Source organism: Balaenoptera acutorostrata, chromosome 13 (genome assembly GCF_949987535.1).
Source record: "Balaenoptera acutorostrata chromosome 13, mBalAcu1.1, whole genome shotgun sequence".
Taxonomy (NCBI): domain Eukaryota; kingdom Metazoa; phylum Chordata; class Mammalia; order Artiodactyla; family Balaenopteridae; genus Balaenoptera; species Balaenoptera acutorostrata.
In genome coordinates, this window is record NC_080076.1 from 54,302,462 (window position 1) to 54,323,247 (window position 20,786).

The following is a 20,786-nucleotide window of genomic DNA, read 5'->3' on the forward strand; positions in this document are numbered from 1 at the left end:
TCAAAAAGATTATATAATGTCTCTGCAGGACGGTTTCTCAAATTTGAACATGCATCACAATTACCTGGGGGCCTGTTAAACCACAGATTGCTAGTTCCCACCCTTGGAGGTTCTGATTTGGTTGGTCTGAGGTGGGGCCCAGGAATTTACTTTTCTACCAAAGTCTCAGGTGATGCTGATGCTACTGCTTCAGCCTCCAAGCTTTAAGAATCACTGCTCTACAAAAAAGTTGTAAACAGATAATCTTTCAAGTCTTTTGACTGGAATCACCAGATTAGTAAAATAAAAATATACATGTCAGCTTTTTTGGAATCTGTTCGGCAAATGTCTAGCCAAAGCCTTTAATTACAGTTCACTCTCAATTATAAAAATTAAAAGGGAGTATACTTTTTTAAAAAAACAAATTTGTGAGTTACTCTGAAATCCTCTGATTTAATATTCTGGGAATTTACAAATCTGGCAACAAAATTATAAAGACTTTCAATATTAGAATCTTATGATTTTCCCTATTACAAATTAAAACTCTTTACCCAACTGATGTACAATATTAGCCTAAAATCATAATTTTTACCTCTAACTATGCCTTTTGAGAAATCTAACAAAGTATGATTTAATAAGCAAAGATTCACTTTAGTAGACACGTTACCCTCACAATCTGGGTGTGCTGCCGCTCAACAGCAAGGTGTAGGGCAGTCTGCTGGTTCACATTCTGGATATCCAGATTTGCGTTACCCTGAAGAAGAACAAGGCATACACAGTTAAATGTGACAAGAGGGAAGCATACTAAACTAACTCTTTGCGAAGAATCGGTAACACTGGACACTACTGACCACGCCCCCTTCCTAGGGGCTGGGACCTTGTTCTCATATGGTAACATAGGAAGAAGTGGATAGGGCAGCAAACTTTCTGAAGTAGAACAGCAAGTTTAAAATAATTATTTTTATTATGGTGATTCCGTCTAAGAACAGTTAAAGGACAAAGTACAGTACAAACACAGCTCCCTTTTAATCTCCATTATAGAGTAATGGACATAATCAGCTCATTTTAACTGTAAATATTTCCTGAAAATATATTAATGAGTCTTCATATTGGACCTAGATTTATTTTAATGACCTAATAAGGTCAGTTCCTCTTGCTGCATAATTGAGCTCTTCCTCATTCAGTGAAAAGGAACTCTGCTGGAGGGTGAGAAGAAGACAACGCTTAATTAGTACGTACAAACACTTATTGAAGAAAGAGCAGAAAGTCCCACCAGGGCCCTGAGATAGACAAAGGACCATGAGAACAGCTGATGCCAAGCACAGAGGAAAGGGACGGAGAAGCAAAAGCAATGAACACAGTGTCAGCGGACCTAGGTTCAAGTGTTGTCAGCTACGAGCTTTGTGAGCTTAAGCAAGCACTGTATCATTTCATGCCTATTTCCTCAGCTCCAAAATGGTAAGGGCACAACCTATTCCAGGGTCAATGTGAGGATTAAGAAAAATAACATGTCAAAATGCCTAGCACCATGTCTGGCATGATAAAAAATAATAATAAATTTTTTAAAAAAACTAAAATTAAGTAGAGGGCTACAGAGTCAAAAAATAAACTGTAGCATTCCATTTGTGTCTTAGAACCATTCACGCCCTATGATCACAACTCTGACACCCCCACCTGTGCACCTGCTTGGTCCATCAGGTAGAGTTGAAACTCCCTTACGGGAGTTTGGTTGGTCTGAACATGCTATGACATGTTCGGGAAGGTGGAAGTTTCTGGTTTGTTTTTACTATTTATGTTTTTTGAGTGCAATCATTAGGCTCCTGATCTCAGCTTGCTTTCCTTTTTTTTTTTTTTGAGCCGTGCCGCGTGGCTTATGGGATCTTAGTTCCCCAACCAGCAACTGACCAGCGATGGCCCATGGCAGGGAAAGCACTGAGTCCTAACCAATGGACCACCAGTGAATTCCCTCAGCTTGTTTTCTTATCATGTCTGTTCTCATATAAATGCAGAAAGTGAGGGATCTCCTTTTTAAGTTTCCTGAACTTTTTTCCATCATTTAGATTTTCCAAAGTAGTATTCACTGTATGGATATACCATAATTTGTTTATTCAGACACTGGTTGATGAACATTTGGTTTGCTTTCAGTTTAGGGCTATTACAAATAATGCTGCTACAAGTATTTAGTAGGAGTATTTCGTGGAAATGTGCCCTCAGTTCTCTTGGATACACATCTAGATGTGAGACTGCTGGGATGAATATATGTTTAACTTTATAAGAAACTGCTAAACTGTTTTTCAACATGGCTACCCTGAAAAACACCAGCAACGTTTGTGAATTCTAACTGATCCACATCCCAATCAACACTTGGTTTTGTTGGCATTTTTAATTTTAGTCATTGTAGTTTGTGATTAGTAGTGTTGGTGTAATTTCTCTTTTCCTAATGACCAATGGTAATTTAAGCAAGGTCACAGGATACATGGTAAATATATTTAAAAAACTGCAACTCTATATATTAGCAATATATAACTGGAAATTGAAATTTTAAAATAATACAATTTACCAATAGGATCAAAAAAATTACTTAAAGATAAATCTAATATGTGTAAGAGCAATCAAACTCCCCCAAAGACTTTTAATAGAAACTAATAACCTGATTCTAAAATGTACTGGGAAATTCCGAAGATCTAGAACATTAAAGTAGTTCTGAGAAAGAAAAACAAAGTTAGAGGACTTACTCTAACTATTTCAAGACTTACTATAAAGCAACAATAACCAAGACAGTGTGGTACTGGCTTAAGGTCAGTCATTTGGATTTTGGATGAAAAGGAATTTATCATAATTAACAACACTTCTAAGAAAATCAATTTTAATAATAAAGGCTTACAATGGCAGGGGAAAGGTTTAACTTTTGAACTATTTTTTTTACCTAAACTTCTGTAGTTTATGGAATGTCTATCTTATGATCTATGACCTAATTACACATAATGTACTATCTACTAAATTTTTCTGCTGTTTCATCTTCTTAACTAGACTGTAAGTTCCTTGAAGTCAGGGATCACAGATAATTCTTTGGTAACTTTAGTGCTTAGCTATGGCATATGCTTGACTGAAGCATTTAAAAATTTTGCTGAATATACCAAAATATCATAAAATTGCAATAAACGGGTTTCCCTCAAAATCCAATCTCATAAAAATGTAGAGCTATCTTATTCCTGAGATGAATGAAATGACCAAGGTGAGCCTATGCTGCTATCCAAGGGGTCCAGCAGTAGTCATGAACTGCATCCCTAGAGCCTAGCTGCAGCCTGGTGTTACCTGGTGGCACCTGCCCACACCAGCTTAGATATCAACATGACGGTTCTTGGTGCTACAGCAGAGTGATTCTTCCACAATAGTGGCAGTGACTCTGGAAAATCCCTTTTCATTGATGCCTATTTCGTTGGACCAATCCAGGAAGACTGTGCAGAGAGAATACTGGAGACTGAAGGATTCTCCCCCGCCCCCTTCTCCCCACACACACCCCTAACTCCCTCCATTTAAGAACCAATGTTAGGGGAATTCCCTGGTGGTCCAGTCTTTAGGGCTCCATGCTTCCACTGCACAGGGCACGAGTTCGATCCCTGGTTGGGGTCCTAAGATTCTACACGCTGCGTGGCGCAGCCAGGGAAAAAAAAACAAAAACAAAAACCAATGTTAGGCGGAAGACTAAATTCATACTATATCTGAATTTGCATCATCATGGGATTTTACTGTAAGATACCATCATCATGGGATTTTACTTATTATCAATAAGTAGTTGATGAAGTAAAAAATAAATAAATAGCAATGATCCAAAATTGTTAAAAATTATTGAACTGCTTTTCCTACCTGATGTACCAACAGTTCAGCCACTTCTACATGATTATTAAGGGCAGCCAGATGCAAGGCAGTATAACCATCATCTTTCTTCTCATCCACAATCCACGGTCTTGGTAATTTCGACAATAAAACACGCATTGCACTGAAAGTCAAATATTTAATTAAATATTTTATTATTTTCTTTAGAAAAAATATTCAAAAGAAACTTTTAAAATCAAATGAATATACTCCTCTTTAAAGAAAATTATGCCCTTAGAGACAAACAGAAATTCAAAATTTCTAAATCTTAAATACACAGCCTTTTGATATTGTAAGAGGTAAATGAATTATTGCTGTTTGGAGAACAGAATCAAAACAGAATGGGAGTGCTACAAAAGGGAAACATTATGAGAGGAAAAAAACCAAAGGTAAAAGAAATATACCCTAATAAGGATATATGTTGGCCTTGTGGAATCTCTTAGGTTCAACTGGAATAGTATATATTAACAAAGAGTTAATAAAGAACAACCAGGTAACAACAGCTAAGAAGGAAAAATAGTGATAAGACAAATTTTAGGTAGCTGGCAGATTATCATGAACTCCGCAGAATTAAAAATGTGATATATGTCATTTAGCGGTGCTAAATCCAGTTGATATCAAAACACACAAAATGGTCACTATAATCTAATATTTAAAATTTAAGATATGGTAACAAAGTATCTCCAAAGCAAAAAAGACAAAGTTATCCTAAAGAGCACCAAAGATTAAACCATAAAAAATCAGGGGAACTAATTATCAAGAAATCATGCTTTGTAGAGAAAAAGCTAGCCTACCACTCAAAAAGGAAAATAAAATCAGAAGCAACTTTCCTAATCCTAACCAGCCTAACTTTTCTTAACATAGAGGTTTTGTGTGGAAAACTCATAACGTAATTTGGAAAAAATCTCCCTTAATACATCTATCAACTAATGTTTTTTTTTTTTAAAAGAGTGTGACCTAAGATAACTGCTCATGCAAAGAGTGTTGGACTTGGCTCAGACAACGCTGATACACTTATTAGATACTGAATCTTCCCTCACACCTAAAAAATGCAGTAAACACAGAAAAGAAAAGCTTTTAAAATTGTGCCAATAGAGTAGAACAGGGCAAGAAATAACAGTAAGATACATATCGGGATAGTGTTTCGTAAGGTGATACATATGAGAGAAAAATTTTTAATAGAGAAATGTGATAAATGTATGGAGAAACAGTCTGAAGATGCAGAATAAGAATGTGTGTAAATGAAACTGTAAGTCTCTAAAATAATGAGACTAAGGCCTAACATGAGCCAGAGCGTGTTTCCTTAATGGCAGTGGTCTATGAATCCCAAACAGGAAGTCCAAGACATCTGAGAACAAGCTTTGGAGGATCCAAGAATCTCCAAAATTGTACTCAAATCTGGAAGTTTATAGCTTTTATCAGATTTTTAAACAGGTTTATGACCCAAGGTGTACTGAGAATCAAAACTTTAAGACAGCCTTTGGTGGTTGTTACTGAAGTTACAATCACCGTTCATGGGTAACAAGACTTCTTTGGAAATCTATGAACCATTTTCTCCCGGAAAATACACATAAAAATCTTTCCATACAATTTTGAGGAAGTCCAAAACCCCTAAGCTCCATTCATGGACCTCATACAAAGCTAAAGATTCCTGCTTTAGCTCATTTTCAGTAATTATAAGGATTCTATACTTCCTCATTCAGTGGATTAAAATAGAATACTAGAAATTATGTAGATTTTGACTCAAATTCTTAATGGGGAAAAGTATGGTAAAACAATATACTACTGAGTGTTTGGATTTGGCATAATCATGATGCTAATGCCATAGATTATCTGTTACCTTACACACTTGACCATGTGAGAAACAGAATTTAGCTTTATGATTCTTTTGGAGAGTTTTGAAGATTCAAGTATTAAATCATGTGAAAAAAGTTTTAATAAAGAAAAAATGTAATCATTAAAAATAATAAGATAGGACCCCGATTTGAAATTTGTTCTCCTGTCTTCTCCTTGGATGCTGTGTGAATAAGGCCTGTCTTCACTGCAAACCTCGGGTATCTTAGCGTTTTGGCTTGCTGTGTTTCTGACAAAGGGAACCTGGCTCGGATAAATCACCCAGCAAAGAAAAATCCAAGACACCAGTAAGATTTTTACCACAGTTGTCTACACCATGTGGCTGAGAGGTCTTGGTGCTCCGGCCAGGTGTCAGGACTGAGCCTCTAAGGTGGGAGAGCTGAGTTCAGGACACTGGACCACCAGAGACCTCCTGGCCCCACGTAGTATCAACCAGCGAGAGCTCACCCAGAGATCTCTGTCTCAACACTAAGACCCAGATCCACTCGACAACCAGCAAGCTCCAGTGCTGGACACCCCATGCCAAACTAGCAAGACAGGAACACAACTCCACCCATTAGCAGAGAGGCTGCCTAAAATCATACTAAGTTCACAGACACCCCAAAACATACCACTGTATGCAGTCCTGCCCACCAGAAAGACAAGATCCAGCCTCATCCACCAGAACACAGGCACCAGTCCTCTCCACCAGGAAGCCTACACAGGCCACTGAATCAACCTTACCCACTGGGGGCAGACACCAAAAACAAAGGAACTACGAACCTGCAGCCAGCGAAAGGAGACCCCAAACACAGTAAGTTAAGCAAAATGGGAAGACAGAAATATGCAGCAGATGAAGGAGCAAGGTAAAAACCCACCAGACCAAACAAATGAAGAGGAAATAGGCAGTCTACCTGAAAAATAATTCAGAGTAATGATAGTAAAGATGATCCAAAATCTTGGAAATAGAATGGAGAAAATACAAGAAACATGTAACAAGGACCTAGAAGAACTAAAGAGCAAACAAACAAGGATGACCAACACAATAAATGAAATTAAAAATTCTCTAGAAGGAATCAATAGCAGAATAACTGAGGTAGAAGAACGGATAAGTGACCTGGAACATAAAACAGTGGAAATAACTACCACAGAGCAGAATAAAGAAAAAAGAATGAAAAGAATTGAGGACAGTCTCAGAGACCTCTGGGACAACATTAAATGCACCAACATTCGAATTATAGGGGTCCCAGAAGTAGAAGAGAAAAAGGGACTGAGAAAATATTTGAAGAGATTATAGTTGAAAGCTTCCCTAATATGGGAAAGGAAATAGTCAATCAAGTCCAGGAAGCACAGAGAGTCCCATACAGGATAAATACAAGGAGAAACACACCAAGACACATATTAATCAAACTATGAAAAATTAAATACAAAGAAAAAATATCAAAAGCAGCAAGGGAAAAGCAACAAATAACATACAAGGGAATCCCCATAAGGTTAGCAGCTGATCTTTCAGCAGAAAGTGTGCAAGCCAGAAGGCAGTGTGGCAGGACATATTTAAAGTGATGAAAGGGAAAAACCTACAACCAAGATTACTCTACCCAGCAAGGATCTCATTCAGATTTGATGGAGAAATTAAAACCTTCACAGACAAGCAAAAGCTAAGAGAATTCAGCACCACCAAACCAACTTTACAACAAATGCTGAAGAAACTTCTCTAGGCAGGAAACACAAGAGAAGGAAAAGACCTACAATAACAAACCCAAAACAACTACAAAAATGGTAATAGGAACATACATATCGATAACTACCTTAAATGTAAATGGATTAAATGCTCCAACTATAAAAGACACAGGCTGAATGGATACAAAAACAAGACCTGTATATATGCTGTCTACAAGAGACTCACTTGAGACCTAGAGACACATACACACTGAAAGTGAGGGGATGGAAAAAGATATTCCATGCAAATGAAAATCAAAAGAAAGCTGTAGTAGCAATTCTCATATCAGACAAAACAGACTTTAAAATAAAGACTATTAACAAGAGACAAACAAGGACACTGCATAATGATCAAGGGATCAATCCAAGAAGAAGATATAACAATTGTAAATATTTATCCACCCAACATAGGAGCACCTCAATACATAAGGCAAATACTAACAGCCATAAAAGGGGAAATTGACAGTAACACAATCATAGTAGGGGACTTTAACAACCCACTTTCACCAATGGACAGATCATCCAAAATGAAAATAAATAAGGAAACACAAGCTTTAAATGATACATTAAACAAGATGGACTTAATTGATATTTATAGGACATTCCACCCAAAAACAACAGAATACACTTTCTTCTCAACTGCTCATGGGACATTCTCCAGGATAGATCATATCTTGGGTCACAAATCAAGCCTTGGTAAATTTAAGAAAACTGAAATCGTATCAATATCTTTTCCTACCACAATGCTATGAGACTAGGTAGCAATTACAGGAAAAAAACTGTAAAAAATACAAACACACGGAAGCTAAACAATACCATACTAAATAACCAAGAGATCACGGAAGAAATCAAACAGGAAATCAAAAAACACCTAGAAACAGATGACAATGAGAACACGACGGCCCAAAACCTATGGGATGCAGCAAAAGCAGTTCTAAGAGGGAAGTTTATTGCAATACAATACTACCTCAAGAAACAAGAAACATCTCAAATAAATAACCTAACTTTACACCTAAAGCAATTAGAGAAAGAAGAACAAAAAAAACCCAAAGTTAGCGGAAGGAAAGAAATCATAAAGATCAGATCAGAAATAAATGAAAAAGAAATGAAGGAAACGATAGCAAAGATCAATAAAACTAGAAGCTGGTTCTCTGAGAAGATAAACAAAAATGATAAACCATTAGCCAGACTCACCAAGAAAACAAGGGAGAAGACTCAAATCAACAGAATTAGAAATGAAAAAGGAGAAGTAACAACTGACACTGCAGAAATACAAAGGATCATGAGAGATTACTACAAGCAACTATATGCCAATAAATTGGACAACCTGGAAGAAATGGACAAACTCTTAGAAAAGCACAACCTTCCGAGACTGAACCAGGAAGAAACAGAAAATATAAACAGACCAATAACAAGCACTGAAATTGAAACTGTGATTAAAAATCTTCCAACAAACAAAAGCCCAGGACCGATGGCTTCACAGGCAAATTCTATCAAACATTTAGAGAAGAGCTAACACTTATCCTTCTCAAACTCTTCCAAAATATAGCAGAGGGAGGAACACTCCCAAACTCATTCTACAAGGCCACCATCACCCTGATACCAAAACCAGACAAAGATGTTATGAAAAAAGAAAACTACAGGCCAACATCACTGATGAACAGAGATGCAAAAATCCTCAACAAAATACTAGCAAACAGAAACCAACAGCACATTAAAAGGATCATACACCATGATCAAGTGAGGTTTATCCCAGGAATGCAAAGATTCTTCAATACATGCAAATCACTCAATGTGATACACCATATTAACAAATTGAAGGAGAAAACCCATATGATCATCTTAACAGATGCAGAAAAAGCTTTCAACAAAATTCAAAACCCATTTATTATAAAAACTCTCCAGAAAGTAGGCATAGAGGGAACTTACCTCAACATAATAAAGGCCATATATGTCAAACCCACAGCCAACATCATTCTCAATGGTGAAAAACTGAAGCCATTTCCACCAAGATCAGGAACAAGACAAGGTTGCTCACTCTCACCACTACTATTTAACATAGTTTGGGAAGTTTTAGCCACAGCAACCAGAGACGAAAAAGAAATAAAAAGAATCCAAATAGGAAAAGAAGTAAAACTGTCACTGTTTGCAGATGACATGATACTATACATACAGAATCCTAAAGATGCTACCAGAAAACTACTAGAGCTAATCAATGAATTTGGTAAAGTAGCAGGATACAAAATTAATGCACAGAAATCTCTTGCATTCCTATACACTAATGACGAAAAATCTGAAAGAGCAATTAAGGAAACACTCCCATTTACCAGTGCAACAAGAAGAATAAAATACCTAGGAATAAACCTGCCTAAGGAGGTAAAAGGCCTGTATTCAGAAAACTGTAAGACACTGATGAAACAAATTAAAGATGATATCAACAGATGGAGAGATATACCATGTTCCTGACTGGAAGAATCAACATTGTGAAAATGACTATACTACCCAAAGCAATCTACAGATTCAATGCAATCCCTATCAAATTACCAATGGCATTTTTCACAGAACTAGAACAAAAAATTTCACAATCTGTATGAAAACACAAAAGACCCTGAATAGCCAAAGCAATCTTGAGAAAGAAAAATGGAGCTGGAGGAATCAGGCTCCCTTGACTTCAGACTATACTACAAAGCTACAGTAATCAAGACAGTATGGTACTGGCACAAAAACAGAAATACAGGTCAATGGAACAGGATAGAAACCCCAGAGATAAACCCACACACATATAGTCATCTTATCTTTGATAAAGGAGGCAAGATTATACAACGGAGAAAAGACAGCCTCTTCAATAAGCGGTGCTGGGAAAAGTGGACAGCTACATGTAAAAGAATGAAATTAGAACACTCCCTAACACCATACACAAAAATAAACTCAAAATGGATTAAAGACCTAAATGTAAGGCCAGACACTATAAAACTCTTAGAGGAAAACATAGGCAGAACACTCTATGACATAAATCACAGCAAGATCCTTTTTGACCCTTCTAGAGAAATGGAAATAAAAACAAAAATAAACAAATGGGACCTAATGAAACTTAAAAGCTTTTGCACAGCAAAGGAAACCATAAACAGGATGAAAAGACAACCCTCAGAATGGGAGAAAATATTTGCAAATGAAGCAACTGACAAAGGATTAATCTCCAAAATTTACAAGCAGCTCATGCAGCTCAATATCAAAAAAACGAACAACCCAATCCAAAAATGGGCAGAAGACCTAAATAGACATTTCTCCAAAGAAGATATACAGATTGCCAACAAACCCATGAAAAGATGCTCAACATCACTAATCATTAGAGAAATGCAAATCAAAACTACAATGAAGTATCACCTCACACAAGTCAGAATGGCCATCATCAAAAAGACTACAAACAATAAATGCCGGAGAGGGTGTGGAGAAAAGGGAACCCTCTTGCACTGTTGGTGGGAATGTAAACTGATAGAGCCACTATGGAGAACAGTATGGAGGTTCCTGAGGAAACTAAAAATAGAACTACCATATGACCCAGCAATCCCACTACTGGGCATATACCCTGAGAAAACCATAATTCAAAAAGAGTCATGTAGCACAACGTTCATTGCAGCTCTATTTACAATAGCCAGGACATGGAAGCAACCTAAGTGTCCATCAACAGATGAATGGATAAAGAAGATGTGGCACATATATACAATGGAATATTACTCAGCCATAAAAAGAAACGAAACTGAGTTATTCATAGTGAGGTGGATGGACCTAGAGTCTGTCATACGGAGTGAAGTAAGTCAGAAAGAGAAAAACAAATACTGTATGCTAACACATATATATGGAATCTTAAAAAAAAAAAAAAAGGTTATGAAGAACCTAGGGGCAGGACAGGAATGGACACGGGGAGGGGGAAGGGTAAGCCGGGACGAAGTGAGAGAGTGGTATGGACATATATACACTACCAAATGTAAAACAGATAGCTAGTGGGAAGCAGCTGCATAGCAGAGGGAGATCAGCTCAGTGCTTTGTGACCACCTAGAGGGGTGGGATAGGGAGGGTGGGACGGAGACGCAAGAGGGAGGAGATATGGGGATATATGTATATGTATAGCTGATTCTCTTTGTTATAAAGCAGAAACTAACACACCATTGTAAAGCAATTATACTCCAATAAAGACGTTTAAAAATAAAGAGTCATGCACAACAATGTTCACTGCAGCATTATTTACAATAGCCAGGACATGGAATCAACCTAAGTGTCCATCGAAAGATGAATGGATAAAGAAGATGTGGCACATATATACAGTGGACTATTACTCCGACATAAAAAGAAATGAAACTGAGTTATTTGTAGTGAGGTAGATGGACCTAGAGTCTGTCATACAGAGTGAAGTTAAGTCAGAAAGAGAAAAACAAATACCATATGCTAACAGATATATATGGAATCTAAAAAAAAAAAAGTTCTGAAGAACCTAGGGGTGGGACAGGAATAAAGACACAGACGTAGAGAATGGACTTGAGGACACGGGAAGGGGGGAGGGTAAGCTGAGACGAAATGAGAGAGTGGCATTGACATATATACACTACCAAATGTAAAACAGATAGCTAGTGAGAAGCAGCCGCACAGCACAGGGAGATCAGCTCGGTGCTTTGTGACTACCTAGAAGGATGGGATAGGGAGGGTAGTAGGAGGGAGATGCAAGAGGGAGGGGATATGGGGATATATGTATACATATAGCTGATTCACTTTGTTATACAGCAGTAACTAACAGAACAATGTAAAGCAATTATACTCCAATAAAGATGTTAAAAAAAAAATAAGACAAACACATTTTTAAAATTATTTTATTTATTTTTGGCTGTGTCAGGTCTTAGTTGCGGCACGCTGGATCTTCGTTGAAGCACGTGGGATCTTCCGTTGTGATGCGTGGGCGTCCCTCTAGTTGTGGCATGTGGGTTTTCTCTTCTCTAGTTGTGGCGCATGGGTTTTTCTCTTCTCTAGTTGTGGCGTGTGGGTTTTTCTCTCTCTAGTTGTGGCCCGCGGGTTTTCTCCCTCTAGTTGTGGCAGGCAGGCTCTGTAGTTGTGGAACGTGGGCTCCAGAGCACGTGGGCCCTGTAGTTTGCGGCACACGGGCTCTCTCGTTGAGGCGCGTGAGCTCAGTAGTTGTGGCGCGCAGGCTTAGTTGCCCCGTGGCATGTGGGATCTTAGTCCCCCGACCAGGGATCAAACCCATGTCCCCTGCATTGTAAGGTGGATTCTTTACCATTGGACCACCAGGGAAGTCCCAAACACATGTTATTGATACAAAGAAAAATGGTACTATAACTGTGTTGAGAGAAATGGTGGTAATAGAGGATATTAATAGCTTTCACTTACTTGTTCTTCCTTCTTGAATTCGTAAGTCAACAAGGTAGAAAACCTGAGGTCCCTCAGAAAGAAGAGCCAATGGTTCAGAAAGTTACTAAGGCATTTAAAAAAGAAATAGAGGGAATTTCCTGGCGGTCCAGTGGTTAGGACTTGGCACTTTCACTGCCAGGGCCCAGGTTCGATACCTGGTCGGGGAACTAAGATCCCACAAGCCGCACAGCACAGCCAAAAAAATTAAATAAAAATAAATAAAAATAAAAATAAATAGATATGTATGTATTCTTGAAAGCCCGTTGCCTCCCTGCACTCTTATTACTTTGTGTCTTTTTGCTTTTTCCTCTCTTAGTACAGTACATATAACTGAACTGTCAGAACAAGGGAAAGGCAGTACCAGGCTACTCACTTGTTGGCAGTGACAAAAACAACCCTAGTCCCTTCTAGATCGCATTCTACAAAGTATATCAAATCCTAATACTAAAATGCAAAATTCAAGATTTTCAAGGAGCAAGTTTTTATTTCAGAATAAATCTATTCTGTTAATTAGTCTCACTGACATAAATGTTGTATATTACACTATAGAATAACCATATTAAAATATTTTTTCCTAACAATCCTGAAACATTAAGAAATATATCATTAAAAATAAAAATTGAAAGAAATTGGAATTAATCCAAATGCCTTATTTTAAACTGATTAAATTATAATATTATCAACATATTTTAAAGAGAAATGGTAATTTTTGATTTCCCATAGCAACAGTGTTATATTGGCAAATGAGGTGAATACACCAGACAATAGTTAATAAAGTAAATGAAACAAATGGATAACTAGAGAAAAAGAGATTTTTATAAGAGGAGATCCAGACATCGAATTAGGATGATAGATAGATAGATAGATAAATAAATCACCAGGATGGAATTATTATTAGAAAGATGAAAATTATGTCTTTTTCTGGAAAATAATGATTGGTTAAAAAGAGAGTGAAGAAATGGTTTGTACAAAGCCTGGAGAAAGAATGAGAAAAATAATTTGTCAGTGTATCACCAGTGTTATCTATAGAAAAAGCCCCCTGATGAGCAACCCCAGTATTCTAATTTACCCTCCAGTAGAATCAGGAGAATGCTATCAGTTTTCAGTACATCGTCATATGCAAAGTCATCACAGGTTGATGGTACTGTCAATTAAGATCATCTAATCAGTTGTCTTGCTCACCAATCAATTTCCAATTTTAACTTAGCTTTTCATAGATTTCTTTCTCCCCACTGCAGGGGAAAAAAATCTACTGATCAGCTGGTGTAAGTACTACAATCCACTTAGCAATATTTCTTTCTGTAAATAGTAATTTGGCATTCTTTATTAATGTTAATTAGTGTTAGTCATCTCTATGGACCTATAAAGCCAAGGTCCATACTCAGGCCCTGTGAAGCCCCAACTAAACACTCTCACCCATAACTGCTCTATCTCATATCTCTAACTGAACAAATACCAACACTTCCATAGAAATCTCTGTAAAATATTGTAAGATTGCTGTAAGAATTAAATGACATAATGTAGGTAAATGTTTTAGTAGAGTCTAAAATTCTTCAATATAATAGTGTTATTTTATTACAGTTCTAAGATTATAGACCTATAAAGTACACAGTACAAATTTCCCTTTTCTCCTTCCCAAGAATTCCTCCTGTATTCTTGATTTTGGTTATTCTTACCACCATTTAACCAGCCACCCAAGTCAGAAACCTGGGAATCATTCTAGACCCTTTCCTCCATTCTTACTCCTGCGTTCAATTTGTTCTCTTGATTTTCCCTTTTAAATCTAAACTATTCTTTCCCAGGGGCCCCAATATTCTTTATATAGGCTTCCATTACCTTTCCTCTGAACATCTGTAACAGCCCCCTTCCAAATCTATCCTCTATACCCCCTTCCACACAAATCTAATCATTTCACAAATTCAAAATTATCAGCACTCAAATTAAAAAGGCTCCCTTTAAAATAACTAAATCTTTTTAAGATACAATTGGTCTCCATAAAATTTATTCTGAAATATACTTTTTGTTTTAATATACTTTTAAAAGAATATGAGACTAAACTTATTATTTTGTTGATAACTGAATTATAACAAAATCAACTCCTGATGAAATGGTTTAAGTTGTGGAAAATACTGCAGATAGTCCCAAATCAAAATTAATGCAAAAGTCAATGGTCAACTAGCCAGGAGTGGGTAAATTTTTGTTTTTGCTGTTTTTAAATAAACTAATTTCAGAACCATTGTAGAGTTACAGAGGATTGTGAAGATACTGCAGAGAGTTCCTCACCTCTATTGTTAATATTGTACATCAGTATGGTACATTTGTTAATTAATGAACCAGCACTGACTGCTATTAACTACTTCATTCCAGCTTCCTTAGTTTTATTTCATGTTCTTTTTCTGCTCCAGAATACCACATTACATTTAGTTGTCATGGCTCCTTAGGCTCCCCTTGGCTCTGACAGTTTCTTAGACTTTCCTTGTTTTTGATGATGTTGACAATGTTGAGGAGTACTAATCAGTTATTTTGTATACTGTCCCTCAGTTGGAATTTGTCTGGTGTTTTCCCATGATTACACTGGGGTTATGAGTTTTGAAGAAGAAGGTCTCAAAGGTAGTGCCACTTCATCACGTCACATCAAGGGTACACACTATAAACATGACTTATCACTGTCGATGTTAACCCTGATCATATGGCTGAGGCAGTGTTTGTGAGGTTTCTCCACCACAGAGTTACTCTTTCTCCCCTTTTCTATACTATAGAACACTAAAATATACCATACACTCTTTGGAAAGAAGTCACTATGCGCAGCCTAAACTTAACACATGGAAAGTTATGCTCCACTTCCTTGAAGGTGCAATATCCACATAAATTATTTAGAATTTTTCTACACTGGAGATTTGGGATAGATTAATTTTAACAGAGACCTATAACCCTCTCATCTTAATTAGAAAGCTGCTAATTAATGTTCATTCCTGATCTTCCCCCCACAAAAAGCAAACAAACAAAAACAAATAATATGATGCCTCAAGAAAAGAGCCAATCTTTGGGCCTAGCCTGCAAGATGAGCCAAGAAAAAAACAGAATAGCCCCTGGTCCCCTCACCCTCATGTCCAGAGCAGCTCTGAGTGGTCTGTCTCCTTTCTTCTCATGGGGTAGACAATCTGAGGAACCCACAAGATAACCACAAAGGTCAGCTGTTCCCCACAGCACCTTAGTTAATTAAGAGGATTCTGCTGTTAGGTTGCAAGAACTGAGGCCCATAGAGTTACCGGGATAAGGGTGTTACAGCTCAATAAATGAATAATTATACTAAGCCAATAGACTCTCACTTGTGGAGCACAGGATGAGATTTGAAGATACTTTCCCTAACGTTCAAACACTCTTCTTTATTTCTCAGTCTGGTTGTTTTCCAAAAGGTTAAGGACGTGGATGATTTAAGGATAAGATCTTACTACCAGTTAAGCAGGCATTTGTGAATACTGCCAAAGAAGCATTAAGTTCCGGAACAACTAATAGTGGTGCCTAGCATAATCCCTGGCACATGGTAATACTCAAACGTTTGCTGAATGATGAACAAATGAGTTCTAAGAAGCAGAGGGGACAAGCAGCTGTCTGCATGGTATGTAACAGTCAAATGGTGCTGGGTCCATTTTTAGGACCTGCCATGCTTTGCAATCTTTCTTCAGAGATGGGCAACATTTTTCCAAATAAACCATAGTAGCTAAACTGAGGAGGCCTTACATATTAGGATTACTTAATGTAAAAAGACATTAGAACGGCACAACAGCACATATTAGGTGTTCAATAAATGCTTGCTGAGTTAATGAACAATCCCTCAAATATAGTTTAAGCATGTTACTCCAGAATCCATAAAGAAACTTAATAAAAAAGTTGATGAATCCCAAGTAGAAGTTCTGTAGGGCATGCTAAAAGCATGTTAGTATGTAACGGTCTGAATACATTTTTATTCAGTACACACCCCTATCTAAATGGATGGAGACAAGAAGTCTAGGAGGGTATATACCAAAATGCTATCTGTGATAATCACTTTAGTAAATGAGTATGGATAGTTTTTATTTTCTTTCATCTATTTATAGTGATAGACATGACTCAAATGTTTTTTAATTCTTTTTTTTGGTGTGCTTTAATTTTCTTCCCACAAACTCTTTTTTGACAGACACCGTAATTAAAAGGTTCATTAATTTAGCTTAAATTCATTAACTAGGAATTTGGTAATGTAGTAGAATTTAGCTCAAAATGAGAGAAATATGCAATGACAATGCAGGCTACAGGAGAGCTGTACAGGTGAGTACTCAGTCATTCTTAAAATAAGACAACCAAAATGATCTCTTCTATGATGTAAGGCAGGGAAGCCTACTTTACTCATCTTTATACCCGCTTTGTGCACCCAGTATTAGGTGCTCAAAGTTAGCTGAATGGAACAAAAGAAGAAACAATCAAGTGAACAACCATCTTTCTGAGCATACTGGAGCAAGAATGCTCACCATGCTACATTTTTGGTTTACGTTCCAGTCCCCAAGAGTCCATTCCCTAACTACTTGCATTTTCATAAACCAGAGCAACAGCAGGCACAGTGGTGAAGATCTCAGTCTGAAGCCAAACTACCTGGGCTCACATTCTGGCACCAGCAAACTGAAGAGCTAATGACTTGAGCAGGTTACTTACCTTCTATGTCTCAGTTTCCTCATCTATAAAATGTGAGAAGAATCACAAATCCTATTTCATAGTATCATTATGAAAATTTTAAAGGGCTTAGAAGAGTACCTGGACCTTCATACACTATATGAGTGTTTGCTTGGTGGGGGGTACTTTTACTGCTACAAAATGGTCAGCAAAGATGGGGTAATTTAGAAACCTGAAAATTAACCTATCTTAACACTCTGAGATGTGTCATCTTATCACAATGTGTCTAAAATTATTTCAGGGCTTCCCTGGTGGCGCAGTGGTTGAGAATCTGCCTGCCAATGCAGGGGAAACGGGTTCGAGCCCTGGTCTGGGAAGATCCCACATGCCGCGGAGCAACTGGGCCCGTGAGCCACAACTACTGAGCCTGCGCGTCTGGAGCCTGTGCTCTGCAACAAGAAAGGCTGCGATAGTGAGAGGCCCGCGCACCGCCATGAGGAGTGGCCCCCGCTTGCCGCAACTAGAGAAAGCCCTCGCACAGAAACGAAGACCCAACACAGCCAAAAATAAATAAATAAATAAATAAATAAATAAATAAATAAATAAATAAAAAGAAAACAGCTAGCTGTCTCTTTAAAATTATTTCAATATCTAGAAAAGCTGACTCTTTAAAACTGCCAAATATCTATAGAAGCATTCTTTATGTCACTGTTTTAAAATAGCCATCCAAAAAAATTAAACTGCTATGTTATTAAATGTTAAAGACAAAAAGAATGTCAAGGACAAATTTCCCTTCTAGGAGAATAAGCTCAGAAAACTGATAACTGTTTTTCTTGATTCTTAACTGAATCAATACTTAAGAGACTATATTTGAATTAAGAACAAAGTATAGTTGGTTTCTCTTGGGCATTCTTAGGCTTGTAAGATCTTAAATTGTATCTCCATAGGTTTGTGGAATTTGATGTTATATTTTTTTCTCCTTGGCTAAAAAATAAACTTCAATATTAAAATTTATGGTAAATATGCTATTAAATTTATAGCAAAAGTATTTTTCCTCTGCAACATACACTATGTGGCAAAGTTACATATAGGTTAATGACTATTTAAGTCTGCAGTAAAGTGTGAAATGATCATGCCTACATGCAATTTCAGAAAATAAAAGTGGAATGGCAATGTAGAAGGGAGTAAAAAACCACCTCACATTTGAGCATAAAATAAAATTTAATTAATGCATTTTAATAGTTATATAAGTATATATAGTTTCAATATAAAAGTACACAATTACTCAAAAGCATTCCAGACACTGTTTCTCACCTAAGTACTACAAAAAAATTTACTCAAATTGACAATGAATTTAAAGTTTTAAGTAGCATTTCCAAGATTTCATTTACACATTACTCCTTTCTTCCTTAGTGATCTCTCTCCACCCTCAATATATAGGTTCTATTTACCATTTTTACAAATTTGCCATTCAAATATTATTTATTAAATTTAAAAAGAATGTATAGCAACAACTAGCTCTAAAAGGTAACACTACAAAATCCCTTCTGGCCTTTAGCTGTATAAAATATCATTATCCTGATTTTGTACCAATAAAAAAATCAGGTCATGAAACATATTTTGGCAGCAGAGGGATTTTACTTGTTCCATATCTGTCTAAAGATTGTCTTGCTACTCGCCAGGGTAATATTTTTCCTCTTTCTTTTTTTCTCTGCAGTGCATCTAAGTTTAGTGACAGCCGCATCAGGCTTTCCTAGTCTCAGCGCAAGCTCAGTGAAAATCTGGGATGTGTAAGTGGAAACATGAGAGACCGCTTTATTTGGCAGTGCTTTGGAAAAAAAAAAAAAAGGAGGACAAATGGCAAGGCAGTGTTTGGACCGCAGGATGAACAATCAATAGGCAGAAAGCAAGATAGAGGCTTCCTCAGCTTCTGGATCGACAATCGACAGCTGAGAGACTATTTTTTGCTATGGTTGACTAAATATGGTCAGGGAAGAGAGAGGCACAAGAGAGCCTGTTTGCCTGGGAGTGCATGTTTCAAATGCTTAGCTGCCTATAAAGCTGTAACAGTTCAGCCTGTGGCCACTGAGGGAAGAATATAAGTTAACCTTTGTAGTGACCATGTGGAAGTCCTGACCTTGCTTGCAGACTTGACCTCTGGATATGACAAGGTAGCTTCAATACAGATCTACCATTTAATCCTGGAAACTAAAACAAACAAAAAAATCTCACAGCAAGAAAGATGCAGAACATTTCCTGAGAAGTCAGAAGACCCCAATGTATTCTGGTGCGCAAAGAAAACAGGGTGAATGTCTACAGTTACTTGGGGGGGAGCAAGGTGTGTTTTGATTTTTGTTGGGTTTTTATGTCTTTTTTAGATTATAAAATTAACCTCCTCTGCAACTTCTTCCCCAATTCTGAAGCATTCCATCTGAGAAATAAGTGAGGTTCATTTTCTTGGCCGTTGTAGCAACCTTCCTCCGTTGCTTAACTTTCTGTCCAGCAGATACAAGGTGCTTATAACTGTGCAATACTAGTAATATGACATTCCAAATCAAATGGCCAACGCTGATTCAATTTTACTGTAGTTTTTTTTCTTTCCCCTTAAGCATAAGGGAAGGGAGAGGGAAAAGATGGCTGACTTATTTTTGTTTGTTCATTTGTTTTTCAAATTTATCTTAAAAGGTGAGGTTCTGTGTTCACTGTTTCTTCCCCCTTACTTCCCCCGGCTCATGAAAAGAAGCACTAATTCAGCAAACAGAGTGAAGAAACAATCAAGATGAGATGGCTGCTGCTGATGTGACTCTCTAGGTCTTTATCTCTCTTCCTGCTGCTAACGCTGCATGACACTAAGCTTACAGGTAACACAGCACCACAGGCCTGTACTTTTAAGGATGCTTATGACTTTCTGCATGCTTACCTATTACCGACTCGATACATGTTTTTATTGTTAGATTAAATTCTATCTGGGCACAGCCTAGTTTCACAGTTCAAGTAGAGAGCTTATGTAGTATAAAAAGGAACGCTGTTAAATATCATGACAGGTAACTCGATCTCAAACTTGTACAAATCCATTCCTGTCATTTACATTATTAAAGAGTTCGTTTTTATTGTTTCAGATTAAATGGTGGTTTTGCATCCCTAGTAAATCACATCCTGCTTCCAAGGTATACTATCGCTTAAAAACTATTAACTATTTCAAGGTTTAGTCAACCAAGATACTTGGTAGATCACAAAATACTTTTTATTGCCAACTCTAATAGTTGGGCACAAAAATAAATCAGAATGTGCATGGTGAAATTCTAACTCTGCATTGCTGA

The 20,786-nt window shown here is 37.1% G+C and overlaps 1 protein-coding gene and 1 long non-coding RNA gene across 4 annotated transcripts in view; one reads left to right on the plus strand and one right to left on the minus strand.

Annotated features, from left to right (window-relative positions):
• The window catches only part of MIB1 (MIB E3 ubiquitin protein ligase 1), a 125,958-nt gene that overhangs the window by 25,378 nt on the left and 79,794 nt on the right, over positions 1 to 20,786 (minus strand). Inside the window, exons 13-14 of the mRNA XM_057525992.1 lie at positions 3,847 to 3,979; positions 647 to 733 (exon numbers count right to left, since the gene is read on the minus strand). Of these exons, the coding sequence (XP_057381975.1) occupies positions 647 to 733; positions 3,847 to 3,979 (220 nt within the window). The remainder of the gene's footprint in view (positions 1 to 646; positions 734 to 3,846; positions 3,980 to 20,786) is intronic.
• LOC103009319 (uncharacterized) overlaps positions 19,475 to 20,786 on the plus strand; it is a 48,768-nt gene continuing 47,456 nt past the window's right edge. For 2 of the 3 annotated variants that reach the window (XR_009004970.1, XR_003622002.2), the window contains exons 1-3: positions 19,475 to 19,804; positions 20,207 to 20,327; positions 20,586 to 20,633. This is a non-coding gene — a long non-coding RNA (uncharacterized LOC103009319). The remainder of the gene's footprint in view (positions 19,805 to 20,206; positions 20,328 to 20,585; positions 20,634 to 20,786) is intronic. The other variant, XR_009004971.1, reaches the window with a different exon arrangement.